Source organism: Pteropus alecto, unplaced genomic scaffold (assembly GCF_000325575.1).
Source record: "Pteropus alecto unplaced genomic scaffold, ASM32557v1 scaffold88, whole genome shotgun sequence".
Taxonomy (NCBI): Eukaryota; Metazoa; Chordata; class Mammalia; order Chiroptera; family Pteropodidae; genus Pteropus; species Pteropus alecto.
In genome coordinates, this window is record NW_006494611.1 from 12,098,154 (window position 1) to 12,119,347 (window position 21,194).

At 44.7% G+C, this 21,194-nt stretch overlaps 1 protein-coding gene across 1 annotated transcript in view; it reads left to right on the forward strand.

Annotated features, from left to right (window-relative positions):
- Positions 1-21,194, forward strand: part of TLL2 (tolloid like 2) — a 119,430-nt gene that overhangs the window by 21,788 nt on the left and 76,448 nt on the right. The window contains exon 2 of the mRNA XM_006925920.2: positions 3,226-3,336. Coding sequence (XP_006925982.1) covers positions 3,226-3,336 — 111 coding nt within the window. The remainder of the gene's footprint in view (positions 1-3,225; positions 3,337-21,194) is intronic.

Genomic DNA, 21,194 nt, shown 5'->3' on the forward strand with positions numbered 1-21,194 from the left:
CCTTCCTTCTCCTCTCTGGGCATAATAAAAGAACGGATGTAGGAAACAAGACTATGTATTGAAAATTCACTAGTTTAATGCTTTTGGATATTCTCATCATTTCAAAAGGAAGAAGACAAGGTTAGTGGGCAGGTGTCTGGGAAGTAATTTGACTGCTTTGGGCAACTTACACAAATAGAATTTGGAACTCATTCTCATTTTATTAATTTATCAATAAATATTTCCCGATCACATTCTAGATGCCAGACGCTATTCTGGCACTAGAGATACTGAGCCAAACAAAGAAGACAAAAATCTTTGCCCACCTCATAGTGGTGTCTTGGATCCTGGTTTTATGGTGGCCTCCTATCTAGGGCAGACGTTCAACCTGATTTTTGTGCATAATATGTTTTTGCTCTTGTTTTGAGAGTAACATGGTGACTGTCTCCCATGGTGACAGAGTTAAGAGCTAATGGCCTGTCCTTATTTCCTGACATGGCCCCAGTCTGTTAGACAGAGTCTAACACACCTTGTTTAATTCTTGTCAGTTGTACAAAGTACATACTTCTATTTCCAGATGAGGAAACTGAGGCTCAGAGAGATCAAGTGATTTGCCCAAGGTCGTGCAGCGATTAAATGGCAATAATGGGATTTGAACTCAGGATCTTTCTGGCTAGAAAGCACATGCTTTTAATCAACCCGTCTCCCCAGTGGAACACAGTTTGCAGGCAGAAAGTGCCTTCAAGGAGAACTAGGCTGGAGTTCCAGCCCTTTGAGATCAGGAGGACACCTGAGTGATGGAGACCAAGGGGAATTAAGCGAGGCCTTGAGACAGTGTGAGGAGATTTTCTCAGCAGCCCCTTGAGTTAGGAAGCAGCTGCAGAAGAGCAGTCCTATGCTGCTTTGCCCTGACCTCTGTCACTCTCTGGTTTTCAAACTGGTGTGTGCAGAAGCACTGGAGACTTACCAAGGGGTACACTATTCAGAGAGCTTATGGGAATGAATTTCCAGATTCTAAAGCTTCCATGTAAGATTCTGGAATAAAAATAATCTATTAAAACTGCTGGAGGAAGCCCTGGTCCCAATGGCCCTCCCCCTCATGTCACAGAAGAGAGGCTCACCTGTTACCCATCCTGAGTTCCACTGAGTACATCACCCCAGGAATGAAAACCTCTGGCACCAAAGGGAGAATTAGAAACAGTTGATCACAGAGCAGCCTTCTTTGATGACACGTCAAAGCATCTTAGACCTGTAGTTCTCCTGCCTATTTCTATCCATATGAATTTCTGTTAGAGGGATGCTGGTTGCACAGTGGAATGTTTTGAATCCAGAACAACTTAAGTAGGACAAGTTAATGACAGTGATTCTTTTAAGTATAATGGAATTTTTCTGGACTTCTAAAATTTTCAAGATACATAAATAAGACCCAAGATAAACATTTTCCTTGCTTTCTTTCAGATACATCATGTATTATTTAATAAGGTTTTCACGTTCATTTTACCAGATTGCATCATGAAATCACATAGTTAGTCCTTATCTTATGAACCAAATAAATGTATTTAAATTTAGGGAATAGGCAAACACAAAAGTTTGAAGATCGTCATGGTACTTTCTTGGCTCGTTGGGTCTTTCTAGTCCTTGTTAATTCATTTCCTTCTCCTCTTACCCTTTGGCTTCTCTCTTTCTGCTCTCAGACTGTGTGAGAAATATTCCTGATTCCATGCCAGCATAGACACAGGACATTATTCCTTCGAGGAAAAGATGGCACTGTATTTGGACTACTTTGTGCTAAGTCTTCAGGGAGATGGGAGGGCCTCAACAGGGCAAAAGTATGTATATAATTCAATGGCTTATGTAAATTTACAGTTGTGCAACCATCACCATAATCCACTTATGAGCTTACCACCTATGTTTTCTTTTAGGATTTTTATGGCTTCAGGTCCTATGTTTAAGTCTTTAATCCATTTTGAGTTAATTTTTATGGTATAAGATAGAGGTCCAGTTTAATACTTTTGCATTTGGCTGTCCAATTTTCCCAACATCATTTATTGAAGAGACTATCCTTTCCCCATTGTATATTCTCAGCTCCTTCGTCATAAATTCATTGACCATATATGTGTAGGTTTATTTCTGGGCTCTATTCTGTTCTATTGTGTCTGTTTTTATGCCAATGCCATGCTGTTTTAATTACTATAGTTTTGTAACATAGTTTGAAGTCAGGACGTGTGATGCCTCAATGCCAAATTCCTTTTAAAGCCTTTATCTTTCTTGTACTACCTTGTCACACACAGTTAATGGCAACCAAGGCATGCATTTAACATTCTAATTTCCAGTCTCTTCACTTAAAGCCATAAGTTCACTCAGTTTATCATCTGTCTTCTAAGTTATAAGCAATAGTTTTACCAACTACTTCATTACTGCATAACATAGGTCACCTCCTTCCAGCTTTTAGTAACATTTCTTTGACACGGACCATGTGTCTCAAAGACAATGTATTTTTGTTGCAGTAGCATGCTGCTTTTGATAACAATTTCTGTATTAGTCAGGATAAAGAGGTTATGCTCCAGTAACAAATAGCCCCAAATCTCAGAGACTTATAAAAATAAGTTTTTATTTTCCTCATCCATATTACATATCAGTTTTAATTAACTATCCCTCTGCTCTGCATCATCTTTATTCCAGAACACAGGGTGATCTGGCATGCTGTTTGCCTTCTGAGAAAGAGAAAAGAGGGTGTGGTGAATCCTGCAGTAGCTCTTAAAGCTTTCCCTCACATATAGTCAGAGCAGGTAAAGTGGCTAATCCTGACATCATTGGGGCAGAGAAATATAACCTTCCCCCTGGGAAAGGCAGCAAATATTGTGAACAATAGTCTCATTTATCACATTATGATTTTTCTTTTATATCCTGGGGGCTCTGAAGAAGAGAGAAACAGCTGTCTTTATGTGGTGGTTTTGCCCAGAGTTGCCTACAGCTAGAGTAAGACAGGGTGACCTGTCAAAATACCTTACAGACCTAGCTAGGCCTTTGATCTTCATGATGGTTGGCCCCAGCCCTGTGGCTCTGATGCACAGAATTGTATCTGTCATTCCTTTTTCTTTACCAGCCCTCTGTCAGGAGGAAATTTGATTAGATGGACTGTTTTCTCTAGAGTTTGCTACCCCAAACCTCGTGCCTCTGGGGCATTAGTAAATCCATTTTTTGACCTCCGGCTTAAATTGACTCATTTATGTTTTTCCTCCCCAGCTGTCTTTTGGGGAGACATTGCCTTAGATGAAGAGGACCTGAAGTTATTTCACATCGACAAGGCTCGAGACTGGATCAAGCAGTCGGTGGAGGAAACAGGACACGGAACAGGTAAGTACTGCATTTCCCTCTTCCTCTGCTGCAGGGGGAGGGGTCAGGGACTCCAGCAGGGGTAGACGTGGACCACAAGTCATTAGTATTTGACCTGTCAGTCCAGTACCCACCTGTCTGTGAAAAACCAGAGGAGTCGCCACTGTAGACTATGGAGCTGGAGCCTCCAAGTGTGCTGGATCCCTTGAGAAGATCTAGTGTGCCTCTTTATCTGGGCTCAGAGAGTCAGACTGGAGCTCAGTGGAGGTTCTCAGGACTCTGGCCTGGAGTCCAGCACTTCCCAGCTGGAGAGGATTCTGGGTGGGCTCCATTTAGGGCTTGTCTGATGATGATGCTAATAATGATGATTAGCACTGGGGAGATGTTTGCCCATGGGTTATCCTGCACTTATTTGGCTGACAACCCAGGTGAAAATCCCCTGAGGCCAGGAAACCAGGATGGGGCTTCAGGCTTTGATTACTGTTTGATTACCTCCTTGCCTCTACCTTGGGGTCAATAGTTATGGGACTGGTCTCTTGAGTTCTCTTCACCTCACCTCACTACCCACTGGACCAGATGCCTCAGCTCTGTGGAATCTTCATTCTTGGAAGCACCTGGGGAGGCTGAGCTGTGGGGCTGGTGGGCTGGCATGGCTGATGATGGCTTGTTATTTGGTAACTAAGGCTCATGTGTGCGTAACCCCACACTGTCTCCGCTACTTGTGACCCTTTCACTCACCCTCCCTTTCTTTTTCTTGAGGCTTTAAAAAGAATGTGGTAAGAATACTACACATGAAATCTACTCTCTTCAACTTTTAAGTGTACAATACAGTATTATAAACTACAAGCATAATGTGGCTTTGCATATCTCCAGAACTTATTCATCTTTCATAACTGAAGCTTTGTACCCTTCTTTTGAGCATCTGTCATGGGCCAAGTGCAATGCTGGAGAGAGAAAGAGGAATATGATGTGACCTCTGCCTTCAAAGTGACCTTTTGCACCAGGCAGACAGAGTTTATACCTGGACAAGCTCTCTAACTTCTCCAAGGTTCAGTTTACCTACCTGTGAAATGGGGATGAGACCAGCACTCACTGCATAGGGGGTTGGGAGGATCATTTCTGAGGGTAATGGGCTAGCCTAGTGCCTGGCACATAACAAGTTCTCAGGCCATGGCAGATATTATCACTAAGGTGCTCCCAGTCTAGTGGAATGAGACTGAAGTGTAAATAGATAAACTTTAATTCCTCCTGGCAAGTGCTGTAATGAACCAGGAGCAATGAGAAGAAAGATGAGTGAGGGGAGAAGCCTACCTAGGCAAGCCAAGAAAGCCATCGTGGGAATGGGCACTCTTACCTTCTGTCTTAAAAAATGAGTAGAGTTTCTGAGGTGAAGAATCGAGGAAAGACATTTCAGGCAGAGGGGGAGCTATGTGCAACGGTGACGAGTGTGAGAGGGGCTGTCTTTATTCAGGGAACAGAGGAAAGGTGCAGTCCCTGGAGGGTGGCTCTTTGGGGTGGGTTATTGTAGAGAGATGCACCTGGAGAGGTTGGCTGGGGTAGATGGTGAAGATGCCTGTCGGAGGGGTGCGTGGACATGTGCCCAGAGTAGGGGACAACTCCCACAAAGCTCTATGCCAGTTGAGCTAATGAGCTGGGGATTTCCCCTGTGAGTTGCAGGGGCCCTGCCCAAGGTTTCTGAGTAGGAGTATGATATGACCTACTCAGCTCTTACTTGAGGTGGTTTTGGTGGAGTCCTCTCTCCCCCTGCTCTCCACAGCCCCCGGCTGCCCTGAGGATGTTGGATTCCTGGCTGGAAGCTTGGGCAGCCTCACTGCACTGCTTGCTGGTGGTGATGGTCAGGGAGGAGTTGTCAGGCAACCTCTTCCCGTGCTGCTGATGCACTTGGTGGCATCCAGAACATCCCTCATTCCTGAGGTTCCTTGCAAGGCTCTGAGATTTCACTAGAGCTGATTCAGCAATTCTTAATTTCAGCATTTCCTGGCACAAAAGGCCCTGGAATCTGTTATCTGCTTGGTAGGGAAGGAAGAGAATAGACCGTATTCACAAGTCTGGATGCGGTTCTCATTCATTCATTCATTCACTGAAACCTCTATTGAGCGTCTGCTTTGTGCCAGGTCCTGTGTTAAGTCCTGAGAAGGTATAAATTGAGTTTTCTCTTCTTCAGGATTCAGTAGCTAGTGGAAGAGATGGGTGCAGAAACCAGAGAGAGAGCTGAAGACTTAGCAGGGTACCAGGAAGCACAGGCAGCACCAGGGATGGAGGCCATCACTGAAAGGGGGGAGTCAGGAAGGCTTCCCAGAGGAGGGGTTCTGGGGAGATGGCAGGGTGTGCTAGACTGGGGAGTAAGACGTCAGAGCACAGAGGACATTCCAGACCGTGGGAGGGGCATGCAAGGGGGTGGGATAGAGTCACCATGAGGAGCTTCCATGGCCTCCTTGTCCAGTGGTTGGTTCCCTCTTTTGCTGGAGGGGGAGGGTGGGAATGTGCCCAGAGTGGCGGGCAACTCCTCTGGCTCATGAGGAACATAGCAGCTACAGGGACCGGGCCCAGTCCTGGGCTCCAAGCTCCTCACAGAGGTGGGGGGCGAGGGGAGAGCAAGAGGGCAAAGATTGTTAGGAGGTCAGGGGGACCCCTTTGCCAGTGGCTGGGAGGAGGGAGGAGCAGTTAGGCTTCTTTTTGGTCTCTGATTCTATTACTATCATTTCTTAGGGTCCGGGGGGCCTTTTATGTAGGATTTGAAAATGTCTATTTGAATTTTAAATGGGGTTTTAGAAACCAAATTATTTTTTTTAAACCAATATACACAACCTTAATTGACCTCTAACGAAAGGAAGCATCTTTTCATTATTCTAGCACCCCAACTAATAATACTCTTCCCCCCAGCTCTTACTTGGGAGCCTAGAGATGTTGATCTGATTGTATGCAATCTTATTGTGGTTAAATTTTTTCTTTAACTTTTCTTTTGCATTATTACTTAAAAATAGTGAACTTCACCTATCTCAGCCCTGCAGTATGACTAGTTTTTACCTACATCCACATAACCACCACCCAGACCAAGGAATGGAATATTTACAGAACCTAAAGATTCCCTTATGTCAGTACCCATCCCACAGTAGCCACTATTCTGACCTCTGTTCCACAGATTCATTTTACCTGCATGAAGGAGTCATGCTGTATGTTTTGTGTCTGTCTTTTTTCATTCAGCTTTATGCTGTGAAATTCCCCCCTGTTGCTGAGTAAAGCAGTAGTAGTTCATTCTCTTTCATCGCGGTGCAGTATTCTATTGTATGAATGTCCCTTAGCGTATTCATCCTTTTGTTGACAGACATTTGGACAGTTCACTGTTTTCAGCTATGATAAATAAAGTTACTACTGACATTCTTGTACGTATCTTTTGGTAGACACAAGCTCTCATTTCTATTGGGCATATATACCCAGGAGTGGAATTGCTGGGTCGTAGAGTATACATAAATTTAGCTTTGGTAGATATTGTCCAACCATGTTCCAAAGCAGTTGTACCAATATACACTCTGTGTGGGTACATATAGATTTGGAAAGCAGGAGGGGTAGCCACACAGGATCAAAATGAGGCCTTTTGGGTCTCGGTCTTTCCAGCTTGGGGACCTGCCACACACTCTCTGGGCCATCATAATTGTTAGTTGATGCCCACCCACCATCATGAAATGCTCGGAGTTGCCCCTATTAGCAATCCTTGTGCCATCCTTGGGAGACCTGCTGAGGCACAGCATAGGGGCTCAGGCTTGGCAAATGTGAGTGAGAGACCCCAGAGAGAGGCTGGGAGTGGCCAGCCACCATGCCAGCTGTATTCCCAGCTGGGTAGGGTTGCCTGTGCAGAAGGTTGTCTGAGGATGCTTCAGTGAGGGGAAGCCTAGCAGCCCTGCCTTTACCTTCTTCATGGCACTGCCCCAAGGCCTACGTGGTCAGCCTTGTGGTCTAAGAACTTGAGTGCCTGTCTTCTCTTTTCTTCTCCCCTGTGAACCAAGAAAGGGCAGAGTCTACACTATATTAAGCTTCGGATCCCCCATAGGTGGCCCAGCTCCTTGTACTTAGAAGGTACTGGCAGGAGGAAGAGGTAGACAGAGACTGGCAGACCTTGGAGCCATCCTCCTAGGGACTTAAGAGAGGAAGAGCTCCAACGGGGCTTTGCTTCCAGAAAGATGTTTAAAATACTGGTCAGTTACGGGCTTTGGAGTCAGATTGCCTGGGCTCAAATCTTTGATCTGAGTCTCAGTTTCTTTATCTGTCAAATGAGAATAGTATGTTGTGAGGACAAAAAAAAAAAAAAAAAAGAATATGCATAAAATGCTTAGCACAGCGTCTGGCACATAATAAATGCTCAATAATATCAACTCTGCCTCTTCCTCCTCATTATTACTAGCCATATTTGAGAAATCCACAGACTTGGGAGGGCTCAAGGTTAAAGTAGAGAATGGGGGAAATTTGCTATGTGCTGGAGGGTTGAACGTTGGGGGCTTGGGCCTGAGGCCTTTGAAACATGCACTACCTGGTGTTTCTTCCTTTCCAAGCTTCATATATATACATGTACATGTATATATATGTACACACACACACACACACACACACACACACACACACATACACACATACACATTTTTTTTTTCATTGCATATTTTTTTTCATTGCATTTTTATGGCAATGTGATTTTTATCCTGATTACTTTTCTCTGAGGGCCAAGAATACTTTGCATCTATCTAGAATAGTTATTTTATTTTCAGAATGGGAATATTTTTTATTGTTTTTGCTGATTAAACTAATACTACTGGTCATTAAAAAAAATTCAAGAGCTCAAAAGTGTAGAAAGTAGAAAGTGAAAAACCCTGTTATCCCAGCCCCGGGGATCCCCGTCATTATCTGTCTGATGGATTCCTTCCAGCCTTACTATGCTCGGGCTTTGAACATGCAGATATTTTGTAAAACATAAAAGAGATTGCTCTCAACACGCTCTTGTGTAACCTGTGTCTTTCACTTAACACACCTCATGGATATCTTTTCATGCAGTGCACTGTGGTCTATCGCATTTAATGCACAACTCTGCCACCATTTATGGAACTAATGCCATACAAATGGGCACGGAGGTTGTTTTCCTTTTCCTTTTTTTCTGCAATGTTTTTTCCTGTTAGAAACATTACTACTGTGAACAGCATTTATATAAATCTTTAAACGTTTGCTTTGATTTTTAAAAAATAAATTAAAAAGGAACCACATCTTTATCTCTACTTCATACTTCCAGATGTTCGAAAGGATGTATTCTTAGGTATAAGTTATTTTGTTTTCAAGCTTTGGTAAGTTCTCCTGTTTTTTGGTGGGAGGAGGGACCTCAAAGGTGAATCTTTGGAGGGGGATGGGCTGCAGTGCAGCCCCAGAGGCCTCCTTTCCCTGGTTTGTAGTGTGAACTTGGTGCCGTTTTCCTGGCTGTAGAATGAAACAATGTCACTGCCTTAGAAGGGACCTAGTTGGCCTCATTTCCTAGAAGAGCCCAATGTCCACAATTCAGTCAGTGGCAGAACCAGGACTAGAACACAAATTTCCTATCTCACAGGCCGTGTGTCTTCCCCTGTACCATTCTGTCCTCCACGTTGCTACTTAAAAGGAATGGAGAAAAACTGAAGTACATGTAAGCATCCTTTTGCTGTCACTGGAAAGTAGGCTGGAGTCTATCTGGACCAAGGGATGATCAAAGACCTTGTGCTTCGGTTGGTTTAAGAGCCCACTCAGGATGCTGCACTGGCCACAAAAATAAAAAGCCACGGAGGGCTCTGGGACTCCCAGCAGGGAGCACCCTCGCTGTTCACTTAGGGCCCCAGGCTCGTGGTGATTAGTTCCAATCCATCTCCCCGGCTCTAGTCTCTCTTCCCCACTCCTGCTTCCAAGTGATCTTCCTGACTCTGACCTTGCAGCCCCTGTCCGGGGTTGAATAGTGTCCTCCCAAATTCATGTTTCCCTTGAACCTCGGAATGTGACCTTATTTAGAAATAGAGTCTTTGCAGATCTAGTTAGTTAAGGATCTTGCGATGAGATCTTAGAGTGGCCCTTAAATCCAGTGACTCGTAAGAAGAGGACACAAAGAGGTGCCGAGAGGAAGGCCACGTGAAGACGGAGGCAGAGCTTGGAGTGATGCAGCTGCAAGCCAAGGAACACCGAGGATTGCCGGGAGCCACCACAAGCTGGGAAGAGGCAAAGAAGGATTCTTCCACAGAGCCTTCAGAGGGAGCAGGGCCCTGCCAACACCTTGGTTTCAGGCTTCTGGCCTCCAGAACTGTGAGAGACTAGATTTCTGTTGTTTTAAGCCATGCACTTTGTGGTAATTTGTTAAGTCAGCCTAGGAAACTAATAAAGTATGCTTCGTAAAACACGTCAGTGGCTGCCTGTTATTTATCAGAAACATTCCTTAGTCTGACCCCAAGGGCCACAACCTACATATCCAGCTCCCTTCCTTCTCCTTCTCCCACCAAACACAGTGACACTTTGTACAAGCCCCGAGTGTCCTTCCTTCAGCCTCTGTTCCCGCTATGCTCTCTGCTCCAGGTCTCCATTTACAGGAAAAGAAATGAAGGCCCAGAGAAAGGCAGTGACTTGTCTAGGGCCCTACAACTGGTGTGCATTAAAGACACCTCTTTACTCCACACAGCTGCCAGCTTAGGAGGCTGCCTGGGTTGACAGTGCTGTTAAAACTAGCCTCATTTTGTGCTTTGGATTTCTTCCAATTTTTGGACAGCCCCATTCCTCTGCCACAGGAGCTGCCAGAGGAAGTGGCAGCAGCATTTTGGATGAGTGTGGGGGCAAGGAGGCAAGAGCACATTCTTCAGGAAGAGAAAGTTCTTCTGTATGCATTTTATTTGCAGTGAGAAGAATAGGAGTTCTGGGCAGGCATGGGCCAAGCCGTTCTATGAATGGGGCCCTTGAATTAACATTGCAGAATTTCCTAAAGCTGCTAATCGGATTAGCCGTGTAGTGAAGGAAGTACTTAGCGGGACACACACACAGACACACACGCAGGCACACACACTCTCCCACCCTCTTGCATCCTCTTCAATGTGATGGTGCAGATCCTGACAGCCCCATTTCTGAGTTCTGAGACACCTCTCTTCCAAACCACACAAGATGTGGAGGAAAGGCCTTTGCGGTTGATGTTTTGGACTTTCTGTATGTTTGTTTCTTCCCCCAAAGAATCCAAGAAGACCATCTTTGCAAATGTCTGGAAACCTGGAGAGGAAATTTCATCTTATAGTTATCACCATCTGGATAATGGATCTGATTTCTTGACCTTTGTAATGAGGATCAACTCTGAAAGGGGAAATGGTTTTAATTACTTATTGGCTCTGATGGAAGCTGATGTTTCCCGCCTTGTCTATTCTGAGCCACTGGGCCATGGCCATGTCTGTTCAGAAACCAACCTTGCTCTAAATCCTCTTTTCCTAAACTCCTGCCATCTGTGTGGGGCATCTGCATAAGCCCAACAGTTTGAGCGTCTGAGTTCAACATAGTAAATTAGCAGGAGAGTCACAGATAGGAGTTTGGATTACTTATCTCCCCTCGCTGGGCCTCATCTCTGAGTGATGAGGCCCCTTCCATATGCAGACCTGTTTTGGCTCCTAGAGTTTCTTTTCCTACTCTGGCCATGACTTAGAGTGGCCTACATTACCTTCACTTGGTCTTACTGTTCCCATCTGAATAGAGGGCCTCATGAAACCACATCCTCATTTCTTTCAAGCCGGTTTGAACTCTGGTTTCAGGCTAGAAAAAAGAGGAGAGGCAAAGGCCATTGAGCATCGAGGGGCTAAATTTAGGCATAAAAGGCTAATGTATACTGATGAGATACCCACATGTACTCCACGGGTTCTTGGGCTCTGCCTTCCAAGGATTGAGGGTCTAAAAAAGACCCAGCATGTCTCTGCTCTCAACACATTTTTTGGTTCGAGGCTCTTGGGTGAGATTACGTTAAGCAGCCCCATTATGGGCTGTGGCTTTTTTACTCCTATTCCCCGGAGACATTCCACAAGCTCTGTAGGCATGGCTTCATCGTTTCATTAATTTTCAGTGAGAGTGCTGCTAACTGACAAATGTCCAGGTGAGAATGGGGTCAGCGATGTCTCTCTGTGACATCTTGTAGAAGGGACAATATCCCAAGCTTATGAATGAATGCCAGGTTAAACTCTTGCTGGGCGGTTGGTTGGGTTCAAGTTTGTCCTCTCTCACATTATGCAATGCCAAGTGCCATCTCTGTGAACTTGAGTGGCCTCTGCTGCTGGGGTCACTGGTTTGGAAAGCTAGAGAGGGACAATAAGCTGTCAGAGAGCAATCTTACTCATCTTTTCCACTATCTCCTCAAGAGCTTTGGTGGAGCAGGTGCCCAGAGAATAAGGTCTTGGTGATTTCTTCTTTTCTCTAAGTATATTGTACTTGATATTTTGTGGTTCACAGATCTCTTTGAGAGTTTGATGAATATTATGAGCACTTCTCCAAGAAAAAGCTACATGCATACAATTTCTCTTGTAATTTCAAGAAGTTGAACTACACTGTGGATCCCAAGTTATAAACTCTGGTCCACAGTCTCCCTTTTATGTCTGTTTCCACACTGTTGGAGGTATTCTTCTTGGACTGTGTAGAACTACAGTATAGAAAGGCGTGGATGTTGGATTCAGGCAGGCCCAGGTTTGCCTCTGGTTCTGTATTGATTAGCTGTGGGACTCAGGGTGACTTATTCCTTATTTGTAAAATGAGATATTGACATCTGTCTTGCCAGGGGGGATTGAAAAAGTGTGATAGGTAAAGCACTTATCCCAGAATCTGACACCTGGTAGATGCTCAATAAATAATAGCCACCATGGCTGTCCTTGAGCCAGCTCTTCTGCTTTCTCTTCCCTCTGGTCCACCTTTGTGTCCCAGACTCCATACTCCCTAAATGCCTTGACATTCTTTTGCTTTGCAGTATTCTTGCAGCATCCCCATAGAGTCTCGGGTGCTGGGCCTGCATCATTGTGATCTGATCAGATCCTTGGATTTAGATCCCACAAGCACATAGACAATCCATCAATCCCCAACATAAAGACTTTCTTCGTCCTCCTGAGTCAAACTTTGGCTTATAATAATGGCCAGAGATTTGAAAATAGATTAGATGCTGGTTTTTCTTTAATAGCAGCAATAAAAAGAATAACAATAACTACCATTTGGTGTGTGCTACTTACATCTTAAATACTTTATATACATGAACTCACTGAATCTTCACACTATAGCGCTATGTGGTAGGTGCTGTTAGTACCTGTAGATGTGAAAGCGAATGTTCAGAGAGGTATGTAACCTGTCTTTGATTCCACAACTAATTATTGGCAGAGCTGAGATTAGCACTTAACTATGTCTAATGTCAAAGGCCTGCTTTTAGCCTCTGCACTCAACTGCTTCTAGAAATAACTGCTGGCATCACTGTTAACCCTGTATCTTTGAGCTGTGAAGACTTGGTCCCCCCATCCCTACCTTTGAGAGGTGATGGTAAAAGACAAGGATGAGTTCCATGTACTGATGGGGCTATACCTCCTCCTGCCCTGTTATTTCAGTGGGTCATTTAGTGTGTGCCTTGCCACATCCACCAGACTGTCAGTAGCTGACTTGTCCTTGTTTGTTCTAGACCCTCCCTCTTTAATTCCAGCATCAGGCTGGGCTCATGAATGGTGCCAGACAAACACCTGTGGATCGTGGATGGTGCCATGAGCCTCAGGATCGTGGTGGCCTGCTCACTTTCCTGTTCTTCTGTTCCCCCAACGGGCCAGTTAGGGTTAGGGCTGTTTGTTTAATTGTGTGATACTTCAGACTCCAGGCAGGAGTGGGTGCCAGCAATGAAAGAAAAGCTCAGACTCAGGGGTTATACTCTCAGGCTGAGCAAGCTCCGATTGCCTTGCAGGGAGCATCTGAAAGGGCATCCTTTGGCCACGTGGTCAATAGCTTATCTTTTCTGGGCCTTTTGTGTAGATCCCCAGATGGAAATGTAGACCTTAGGTGTTTTCTAAGCCAGAGAAGGAGTACTGGCTTCCCTGCTCACTCCTCCAGGGCTCTTTTCAGCCCTTCTCTTCGAAGATCTGTGGAGGAGTCCCCGGCTGGCCACTCTGTTTCACCTGTGCCTTCCCATGTTGCCTTCCCATGTTGCCTTGGCTCCCATGGTTGAAAGCCTGGTCTTTATGCGCTGAACTCTACTCTGGCATGCCTGCGTTCTCCCCCTGTGTCTATCTCACAGGTCTGCTGACCCTCTGACACCAACTTTATGATTAGAGTCTCTTTACCTCTGTCTTCCCTTCCTTCAAATAACAGATGCTCATTAGAGACCTCTCCGGTGCTCAGCAGCAAGGATACAGCAGTATCCACCTTTTCTCCTGCCATTAAGGGGATGGAGCTTTAATGATGGAAATGATTATGATCATGCTTTGGGAGGACTAGAGGAATGGGGCAGGATTGAGGAGTAGGACCTGGGATCCAAAGCCCCCACTGGTTTGGGGGACCACCAGCCTCCCAGGGGAGGTATGGCCCAGTAGGCAGAACTTACACCTGGAGAGAAGTCCCCAGGTGACAGCTGTCATTCAGGCAACAGTTGGTGTTGGGAGTCCAGCCCCAGGGTGCAGGGCCTGATGGTGGCAGAGCAGGGTCATGGGGAGGCAGTAATGTTCGTATAGGGCAGAGACCCTGACAAATAGTATTAGAGAGGCCTTTAGTGGAACATGTGGAAAGTTCCAGTCTGTGCTGGGAGCTCAGAAGAATAAGGCAAGGACCCCTGGTTCTTCTGGGAAGTGGGTGTTGGGGAGGACAACAAGCCAGAAGCTTGGCCTGAGAAAATAAGAAGGAGACAATGGTTAGAAATTAAGCAGAATCCCACAGGTTAAAACCACGGCCAAAGATGTGCTCCCGAGACCCTCAAGTGTTGAGCCCAAACTTCTTAAATCCCCCTGATGGAGGACAGGCCTGGCTCAGCCGCAGACAGCAGTTGGCAGCTGGGGGAAGTGGGGGCGGGGAGGACTGTGGTGCTGGAACCAGGCAAGACCTGGCAGTTATTCCACCCACAAAATTTTTAATTTAGTAAGATGATTTGAGATGATAAAGAGGCATATGATAAAGTGCACATCTGTTCTTCAGGAAGGAAAAAAGAATATAACATAAGGATTCTATCATCTCATTCCCTGGGGCTTCATTTGAAGGCTGACTTATAGCTTGGATTGAAGCCAGAGTTAACTGTAAACTTGAAGTGTTGGGAAAAGTAAATTCACCTTTTGCTTGATTTTTACTGTCATTGCATTGGTCAGAATTTGAAGAAATGGCTGCGAGGCCAGTTGGAGCCCAGTGGGGCTCAGAGCCAGGTAGGGTAGGGGCAGTGGCCATCTGTGGACATCTGTCCATCCAGGGAGCCATTATCCCAGGCCTCCTCATGAGCCATGAATCTGAGAACCTGAGTCAAAATTGGGAGATTAGCTCTAGTAAACAGAACAAGCACGAGCTTAGGACCCAACATTCTAGACAAGTTTCTTTCAGTTTCAAGATATAGAATCCCACTCAAGATAGTTTAAGTAAAAGAGTTTATTTAAGAATATACTCTCATGGTCATTTAAGACAGAAGTAGAAGAGCTAGCCGCATGGGGATTGGACTAGAAATTGGAGAGAAAGGAACAAGCTGGCTTCTCTTCTCAGGGGCCACAAAGTGTCTCATTTTTGCCTCTTCATGATGCCCACGTCTACATCATGATTCCTCAACTCAAGGGTCCCCCACTAAAGGTCTGTGGTATCTACTGACGTAGGGGTTCCATGGGAGTCCTAAGAGTGGAATAGATCTCCAAGGGAAGGAGCATAAAATGAGCTGATCAGAGGGCTGATGACAGCCCTTAGGAAGTAGGAGGAGGAATCAAAGTGATAATGGAAGCAGGTGGTAGGTCTGTGTCTTTGGTTCTTAGAAGAATGAATGCTAGAGCAGCCTCTGGTTTGCAGAGGCGATGGGTGAGCCAACTGACAGTTGTGGAGGTGTGGAGGCAGCTTCTTTTTGGTTGATCTGTTCTTGGGGACAAGCCTGGGAGCTTTACATCCACTTTGCCATTTATATTATTTTTATGGGAAAGTACTCCATGAATTCCCATCAGCTATCTTAATACATGAAATTTGGGGACACAGACTCATAAGAGCTGGCCATGGCTTGTATCAGATGAGGATCCAACCTTCGCTTCTCAGTTTTGGCCAACAGAAAGATTGTGCCTCACCTCCCCAAGCATCATTCTTTGTTTCTTCTTGATCTGACTCCATTTTCATTCTCCTTTAACTACATATATTTTTGTTTGTACTGATTGAATGGTATTCTGTGTTTCCTGTTCTTAATTGAAATAGTAGTTGATCTCTAAAGCAGAATGAAATAAAATAAACCATACTTAAAAGCTTTTTATTTATGCAGCCCTCCAATCAATTGTTCTAGCATTAGCTGCTTTGATGTAGAAAATACTTCCCACCCCAACTTAAGAGAACCTGTGATAGATCCTTTCTGACAAAATAAAGGATGCTTTTATCCAGTAAGTAACCACCCCCTAAAATTTTCGCACTTAACATTCGTAGTTTTCCTAAAGCTGTGTACCTCTGCTCTGTATTTCTTGGCCTCTTTTAGATGTGTGCATTTTGTTACAATGGGGAACTGACCTTTGTTTCAAATGCATTTACTACTGAAATATTTTCTTATTGTGATGATGATAAACTAAATTGTTTTTGGACAAAACAAGTGCCACAACCCTTCAGAGTTACCCACTGCACAGTAGACCTTGGCCGTGTCACTTTACCTCACGGGACCTCAGTTTTCTTATCTGTAAAGTGGAGGGTTGGACTCTAAGCTCGCTGAGGGCCAAGAATGAGTCTCTTAGTTTTTTTGCTAAAGATAATCCATGACCATGTGGGGACTCAATGCATGGTGTCTGCTGCATGCATGGCTGATTAGATAACCACAGTGGCTTTGGCACCCTCTTCATTGATGCCCTTTGGAACTTGACAGTTTGCTCAAATTGCATCTAACCTGAGACCTTCCAGAAACCCTTTGGTGGTCTCCCATGTGTGTTGGCAGAAATGTGGCTATGGCCTTTTTTTGTCCCATCTTAGAAAACAACAACAAACAATACTAGGCTGGAGAGAGACGGTTAAGAAAGGTCAGCCTGCCTCCCACAGCAGAGCCACATGAGGGCTGGAGACACTGTGCAGCAGTGACAAGTGGGCGGGACACTAAAAACCAGAGATACAGCCCGAGGAGCGGTAGGTGGCCCTGCTGGTATTAGTTTGGGATGAGGCTCACCGCCATCATGCTAACTTGTGACGGATGTGTAGGATAAAGTCACATTTCTTCTGGGGCTATTTACACTGATGTTTGCAGTGGTGGTTTTTTGTTTGTTTGTTTGTTTTTTCCTGTGGTTTCCAAGGAGGTCCAGAGAGAGAAGGTGATGATGGTGGTAGAGTCGCCAGTGGAATCTCATCCTGTGTTCTGGTCATTTTAGTTTTCGTAGGTGTCTTTTAATGAGCCTGCTTGGCCAAGAGTAAGAGAAAAGATCCAGTTGGGGGTCTTTTCACTGAGCTTCTGAACTTTATCCTGCTCCTATAGCTCCTTGCTTTCTGCTTCCTAGGTTCTCCATAACCTTCTTGTACCTTGGCTGCCATTGCCCGAGGAATTCCTGTCTTCCCTGACATTGGCACCCCCTACAGGCATGACTTTTCCCTTCGGTCTGCAGCTCAGAGGTCCTGAGGGGTCAGTCCATGAGCCAAATCTGGTCTGCAGATGTGTTTTGTTTGTTTTGTAGTGCTTATTTATTTATTTTTAATTTACTGCCAACATTTAAAAACCAGGTTTTTCATAAATATCCAGAATCCTGGCTTTTCTTGAAAAGTTAGAAGATCTAACTATGCCGGCCCAGCAATCCCGCATGGCAATAATCATGTGTTGCACAACAATGGGTTGAACTCAGGAGGACCAGGTGCTCTGCAGTTTGCCCAGGACTCCACTACTCCCTGTCCATCTTTCACACCCGATCTCTTTCACTCTAATGTATTTCTTCCCTGGCTCCCCAACCCTAGGTATTTGAGTTTGCATATTGGGCCACTGGGTAAGGGACACCATCCTTGGGCCCTCATTCAGGTCCGTGACACTGGCCAGGGCCACTTCTCTCTTCTTCATCAAGGGAAGAGGGTCCTAGAGCTTCAGCTATTGCCTGGTGGTCTGGAAAAAGAATCTTCCTCTGAAACCTCTTTTCTCCTTTTCCATGAACTTTCAGTTTCTGGCACCTACTTGCAATACGACATGCCATGTCTTGGGCTCTGGTTGGCACTGGGGGAGAAATACAGAAAAGGCAAACAGGACAGTCATTGTCTTGCAGAGGGTGGTTTGTGGCCCAGCACATACATTGGCATCAGAACAGGTTCTTTCTGCCCCAATGAATCAGTCGGATGGAACCACTAATAGATATTAACCTCTCTGAAACAAAGGGCCCATTACACTTCGCTGACATATGACATCACCCAAAAGAACACTAGTCACCTCAGCCTCTCTTTACCTGTGTTATCTCTTAAAGGTGAAGCCATTGCTCTGCATTTCTCCATGAACTAAAATGACTTCTGTCCCAAAAGGTCAAAGACAGGCCATGAAGCTTCATGCTGTTCTTTCTGCTTCTCTGGAGAGGGCTTGGGTAGGCATCTTCCTTTCTTTGATTTCCCGAGTTCCTTGCTACTGTTTCTATGACCCAATTAATGGGGTTTGCCCTTTGAGACATTGGTCTTGTGGTCATATCTGTGCAAAGGCCATGTCCTAACATTTTCTGAGTACAGACATGCTTTACTTTATTGAACCCGAGTTTCCTCATCTGTAAAAAGGAGATAACAATGGTAATTACCTTACCCCACACTGGAGCAGTGAGAATCAGCTGAGATAATATATGCAAGCCTTAGTCAATTCAATGCAGTCCAGTTCAAATGCATGTATTTGTTAAGCATCTGCTATGAATATCGCATGGCGGAGATAGACAAGACGTTGTCTCAGTCCTTAAGGGGCTAATTGTCATAAGAGAAGACAGACTGGCTCACAAGTAGTTATTCTATGGGCATGGTAGGATCAGGGCCGGGAGCTCCTTGAGAGCAGGAACTGTGTCTAATCTGTTTTTCGATTTCTGGTACCTGGTACAGTGCCTGGCACAGAGAGGTACCCCATAAAAGCTTGTTGAATGAGGGACTGAATGAATGAATGAGTAAAGGGCCATGAGGGAGATGTAAATGAAGCAGAGAAGAGGGGGATGGCTTCATGGAAGAGGCTGAGCTGGGCCTTGAGGGAGGTATATGAGGGTTGTAGCGGGAGGACCTTGCAGGTGGAAGGCAGAGTGTGAACAAAGTCATGGCGGGGCAACTTGGCCATGAGAACTGAGCAGTTCAGGGTGGTTGGCAGGTGGGTGGGACTGTGGGATGTGACGGTGGGGAGGGAAGTTGGGAAGGCATGTTGGCATTGGACTCCGGTGGGACTTGGGCTGAGGACTCAGAAGGCTGTCCTCTTCCTCGCCTCAGTCTCTGGAAAGTCTTTGCTCCTCACCTTCTGCTGTGCCCTCACACCCAGCCAGCCCCTCTCTGGAAGCCTGTGAATGCCGATGTCTTCCTCTTTCTCCCAGGCTTGACTGTAAGCCCTTCCTGGGCTCTACAAATTATCATGTATCTGAGCACCCCCAGCGCTTAGTCCTGTGACATACACGTTTTAAATGCACATCAAATTTACCGAATAAATGACTCGTCACAAAATGAGAGTTCCACTTCTATCTGACTCAGCATGAATGTTACTATTAATCTTTTTATTTTGCTACTTTAATAGTTGGAAAGTGGTACCTTATTTTTGCTTTTATTTTCATTTCTTGAGGGTAAACTTCTATATAATTATCTACTGGTTAGATTTTTCTTCTATGACATGTTCACTATTTTCTTCATCCATATGTCTCTGGGTTATAAAGTTTTTCTCATTGATTTGCATGAGCCTTTTCTATAACGGATGGTAAGCACATGTTATCATCAATACAGACATCTTCCCTTGTACAGATGATTTGTTTTCATTTTAGGGGATTAGTCTTTCTGATATACAAAATGTTTTGAAGTTTTTGAAGCTAATTATGTCAAATCAAATTTTCTATTTCTTATACTTTTATATATATGAAATTATTCCTACTATAGCTTTGGGAAATAACATAATTTCCATGATTTGTTTGTTTATACTTAACTGTTCTTTTTTCAATCCACTTGGGTTTTATTTAGGGGTAGGATTGATACCCTTTCCCCTAACTTCTGAATAATAATGCCAATACCATCTAATTCATATTTTTCCCCATGGTCTGGCGATGTCTCCTTTATCACATAGTGTGTGTTTCTACATGTAGCATTAGCATTTATGTCTCATTCATCTGTATGTCTTTTTTATGTTAGCTTCTTTATACGTTGTAATATTTGGTAGAATCTATCCTTCCTCATTGCCCTTGTCCTTCATTTTTAAATATTTCTTGAATAGTCTCACTTGTTTATTCTTCTAGGTGAATTTGAGAATCACCTTTCTACAAAAATCTAAGAGGATACCAACAAAATTCTCTTAGAATTTGAATCATGATTGCATTAAACCCATAACTTCATTTGGGGAGATTGACACATTTATAGTATTTGCCCAATTCATCTAGGAACGTTGGATGTCTTGACTTACTATTTTTATAAATTGCAATAAAAATGTATAATTCTCTTGCAGTGATACACATTTCCTATTAAAGTTATCCCAGGTCTCTTATGCCGACTGCTTGGAACGGACCCTCTGAAATGTTCTTTTCTATTAGCATATTTCAGCATGAAGAATGGGCAAGTGGGTGCCTTTATCTCATCTCAGAGCTGAGTACATTGTTCTTCCCACCTCCCTTCTCATATCCAACTGGGTACCCAGTTATCTTTATCCTGTCACCAAAATAGCTCTTCTCAGCACCCTCCTCTCCATCCCTATAGTCTTGCCTTACTTCAGAATGTCATTGCTTTTGCCTGGAGACAGGCATTGATGCCCACTGTAGCCTCACATCCTGCAGCCTTCCCTTCCTCAGTCCTCCCTCCCATCAGCAGCCAGCCACCTCCTGTATGCATCAACGAAGAAGATAGAGCTTATTTTTCAGAAGGTGTCAGGGAGGCAGGCAGTAAACACGTAAGCAAATAAAGGAGATCATTGCTGGTAATGCTCAGTGATCCCCAGGGGAAATAAACGGGGACTGAGAAGATTCTTCTAAATCTTCCTCTTAAGCATTTAGCTTATTGGTCTAAATTTTGGCCTTCAGTGTCTCAGGGAAGAATTTAATTGGTATCCATCATGCTCCCAGGTCCCTGTGCTCCTTTCCTATTTCACCGTCAGCTGTGAACACCTCATGTTTGAATTATTCCCTGTCATGTCTCTCTAGTGCCCCACCGCAGCCACACTCAACCACCCCCTGCTTTAGAAGCACTGCCTGCCCCCCTAAAGCTTCTGGAAATCTGTGTAAAGGAAAGGCCCCAAAGAATTCCCTAAAGGCTTCTGAAGACCAGCAATGATCCTCAACAGCTTTGCAGAACCAAAAAGGACTAAACCCCACTGGACGTTCAGGTGACAGTCATTGCTGTGAAGGAGAGAGCAGATACTTCTTTCTTATCTGTCATCTTCTCCCTCTCACCCTTTCCTTCTTCTAAATAAAACTGGGATGTGTGCTCAGACCCTGCTAAAGTTTCGGCAGAGATAAGCTGTCATCTGTCAGGTCAACCTAGGCCTATCCTGAATTAGGGGGTGAGGTGGGGTATGTTAGGCT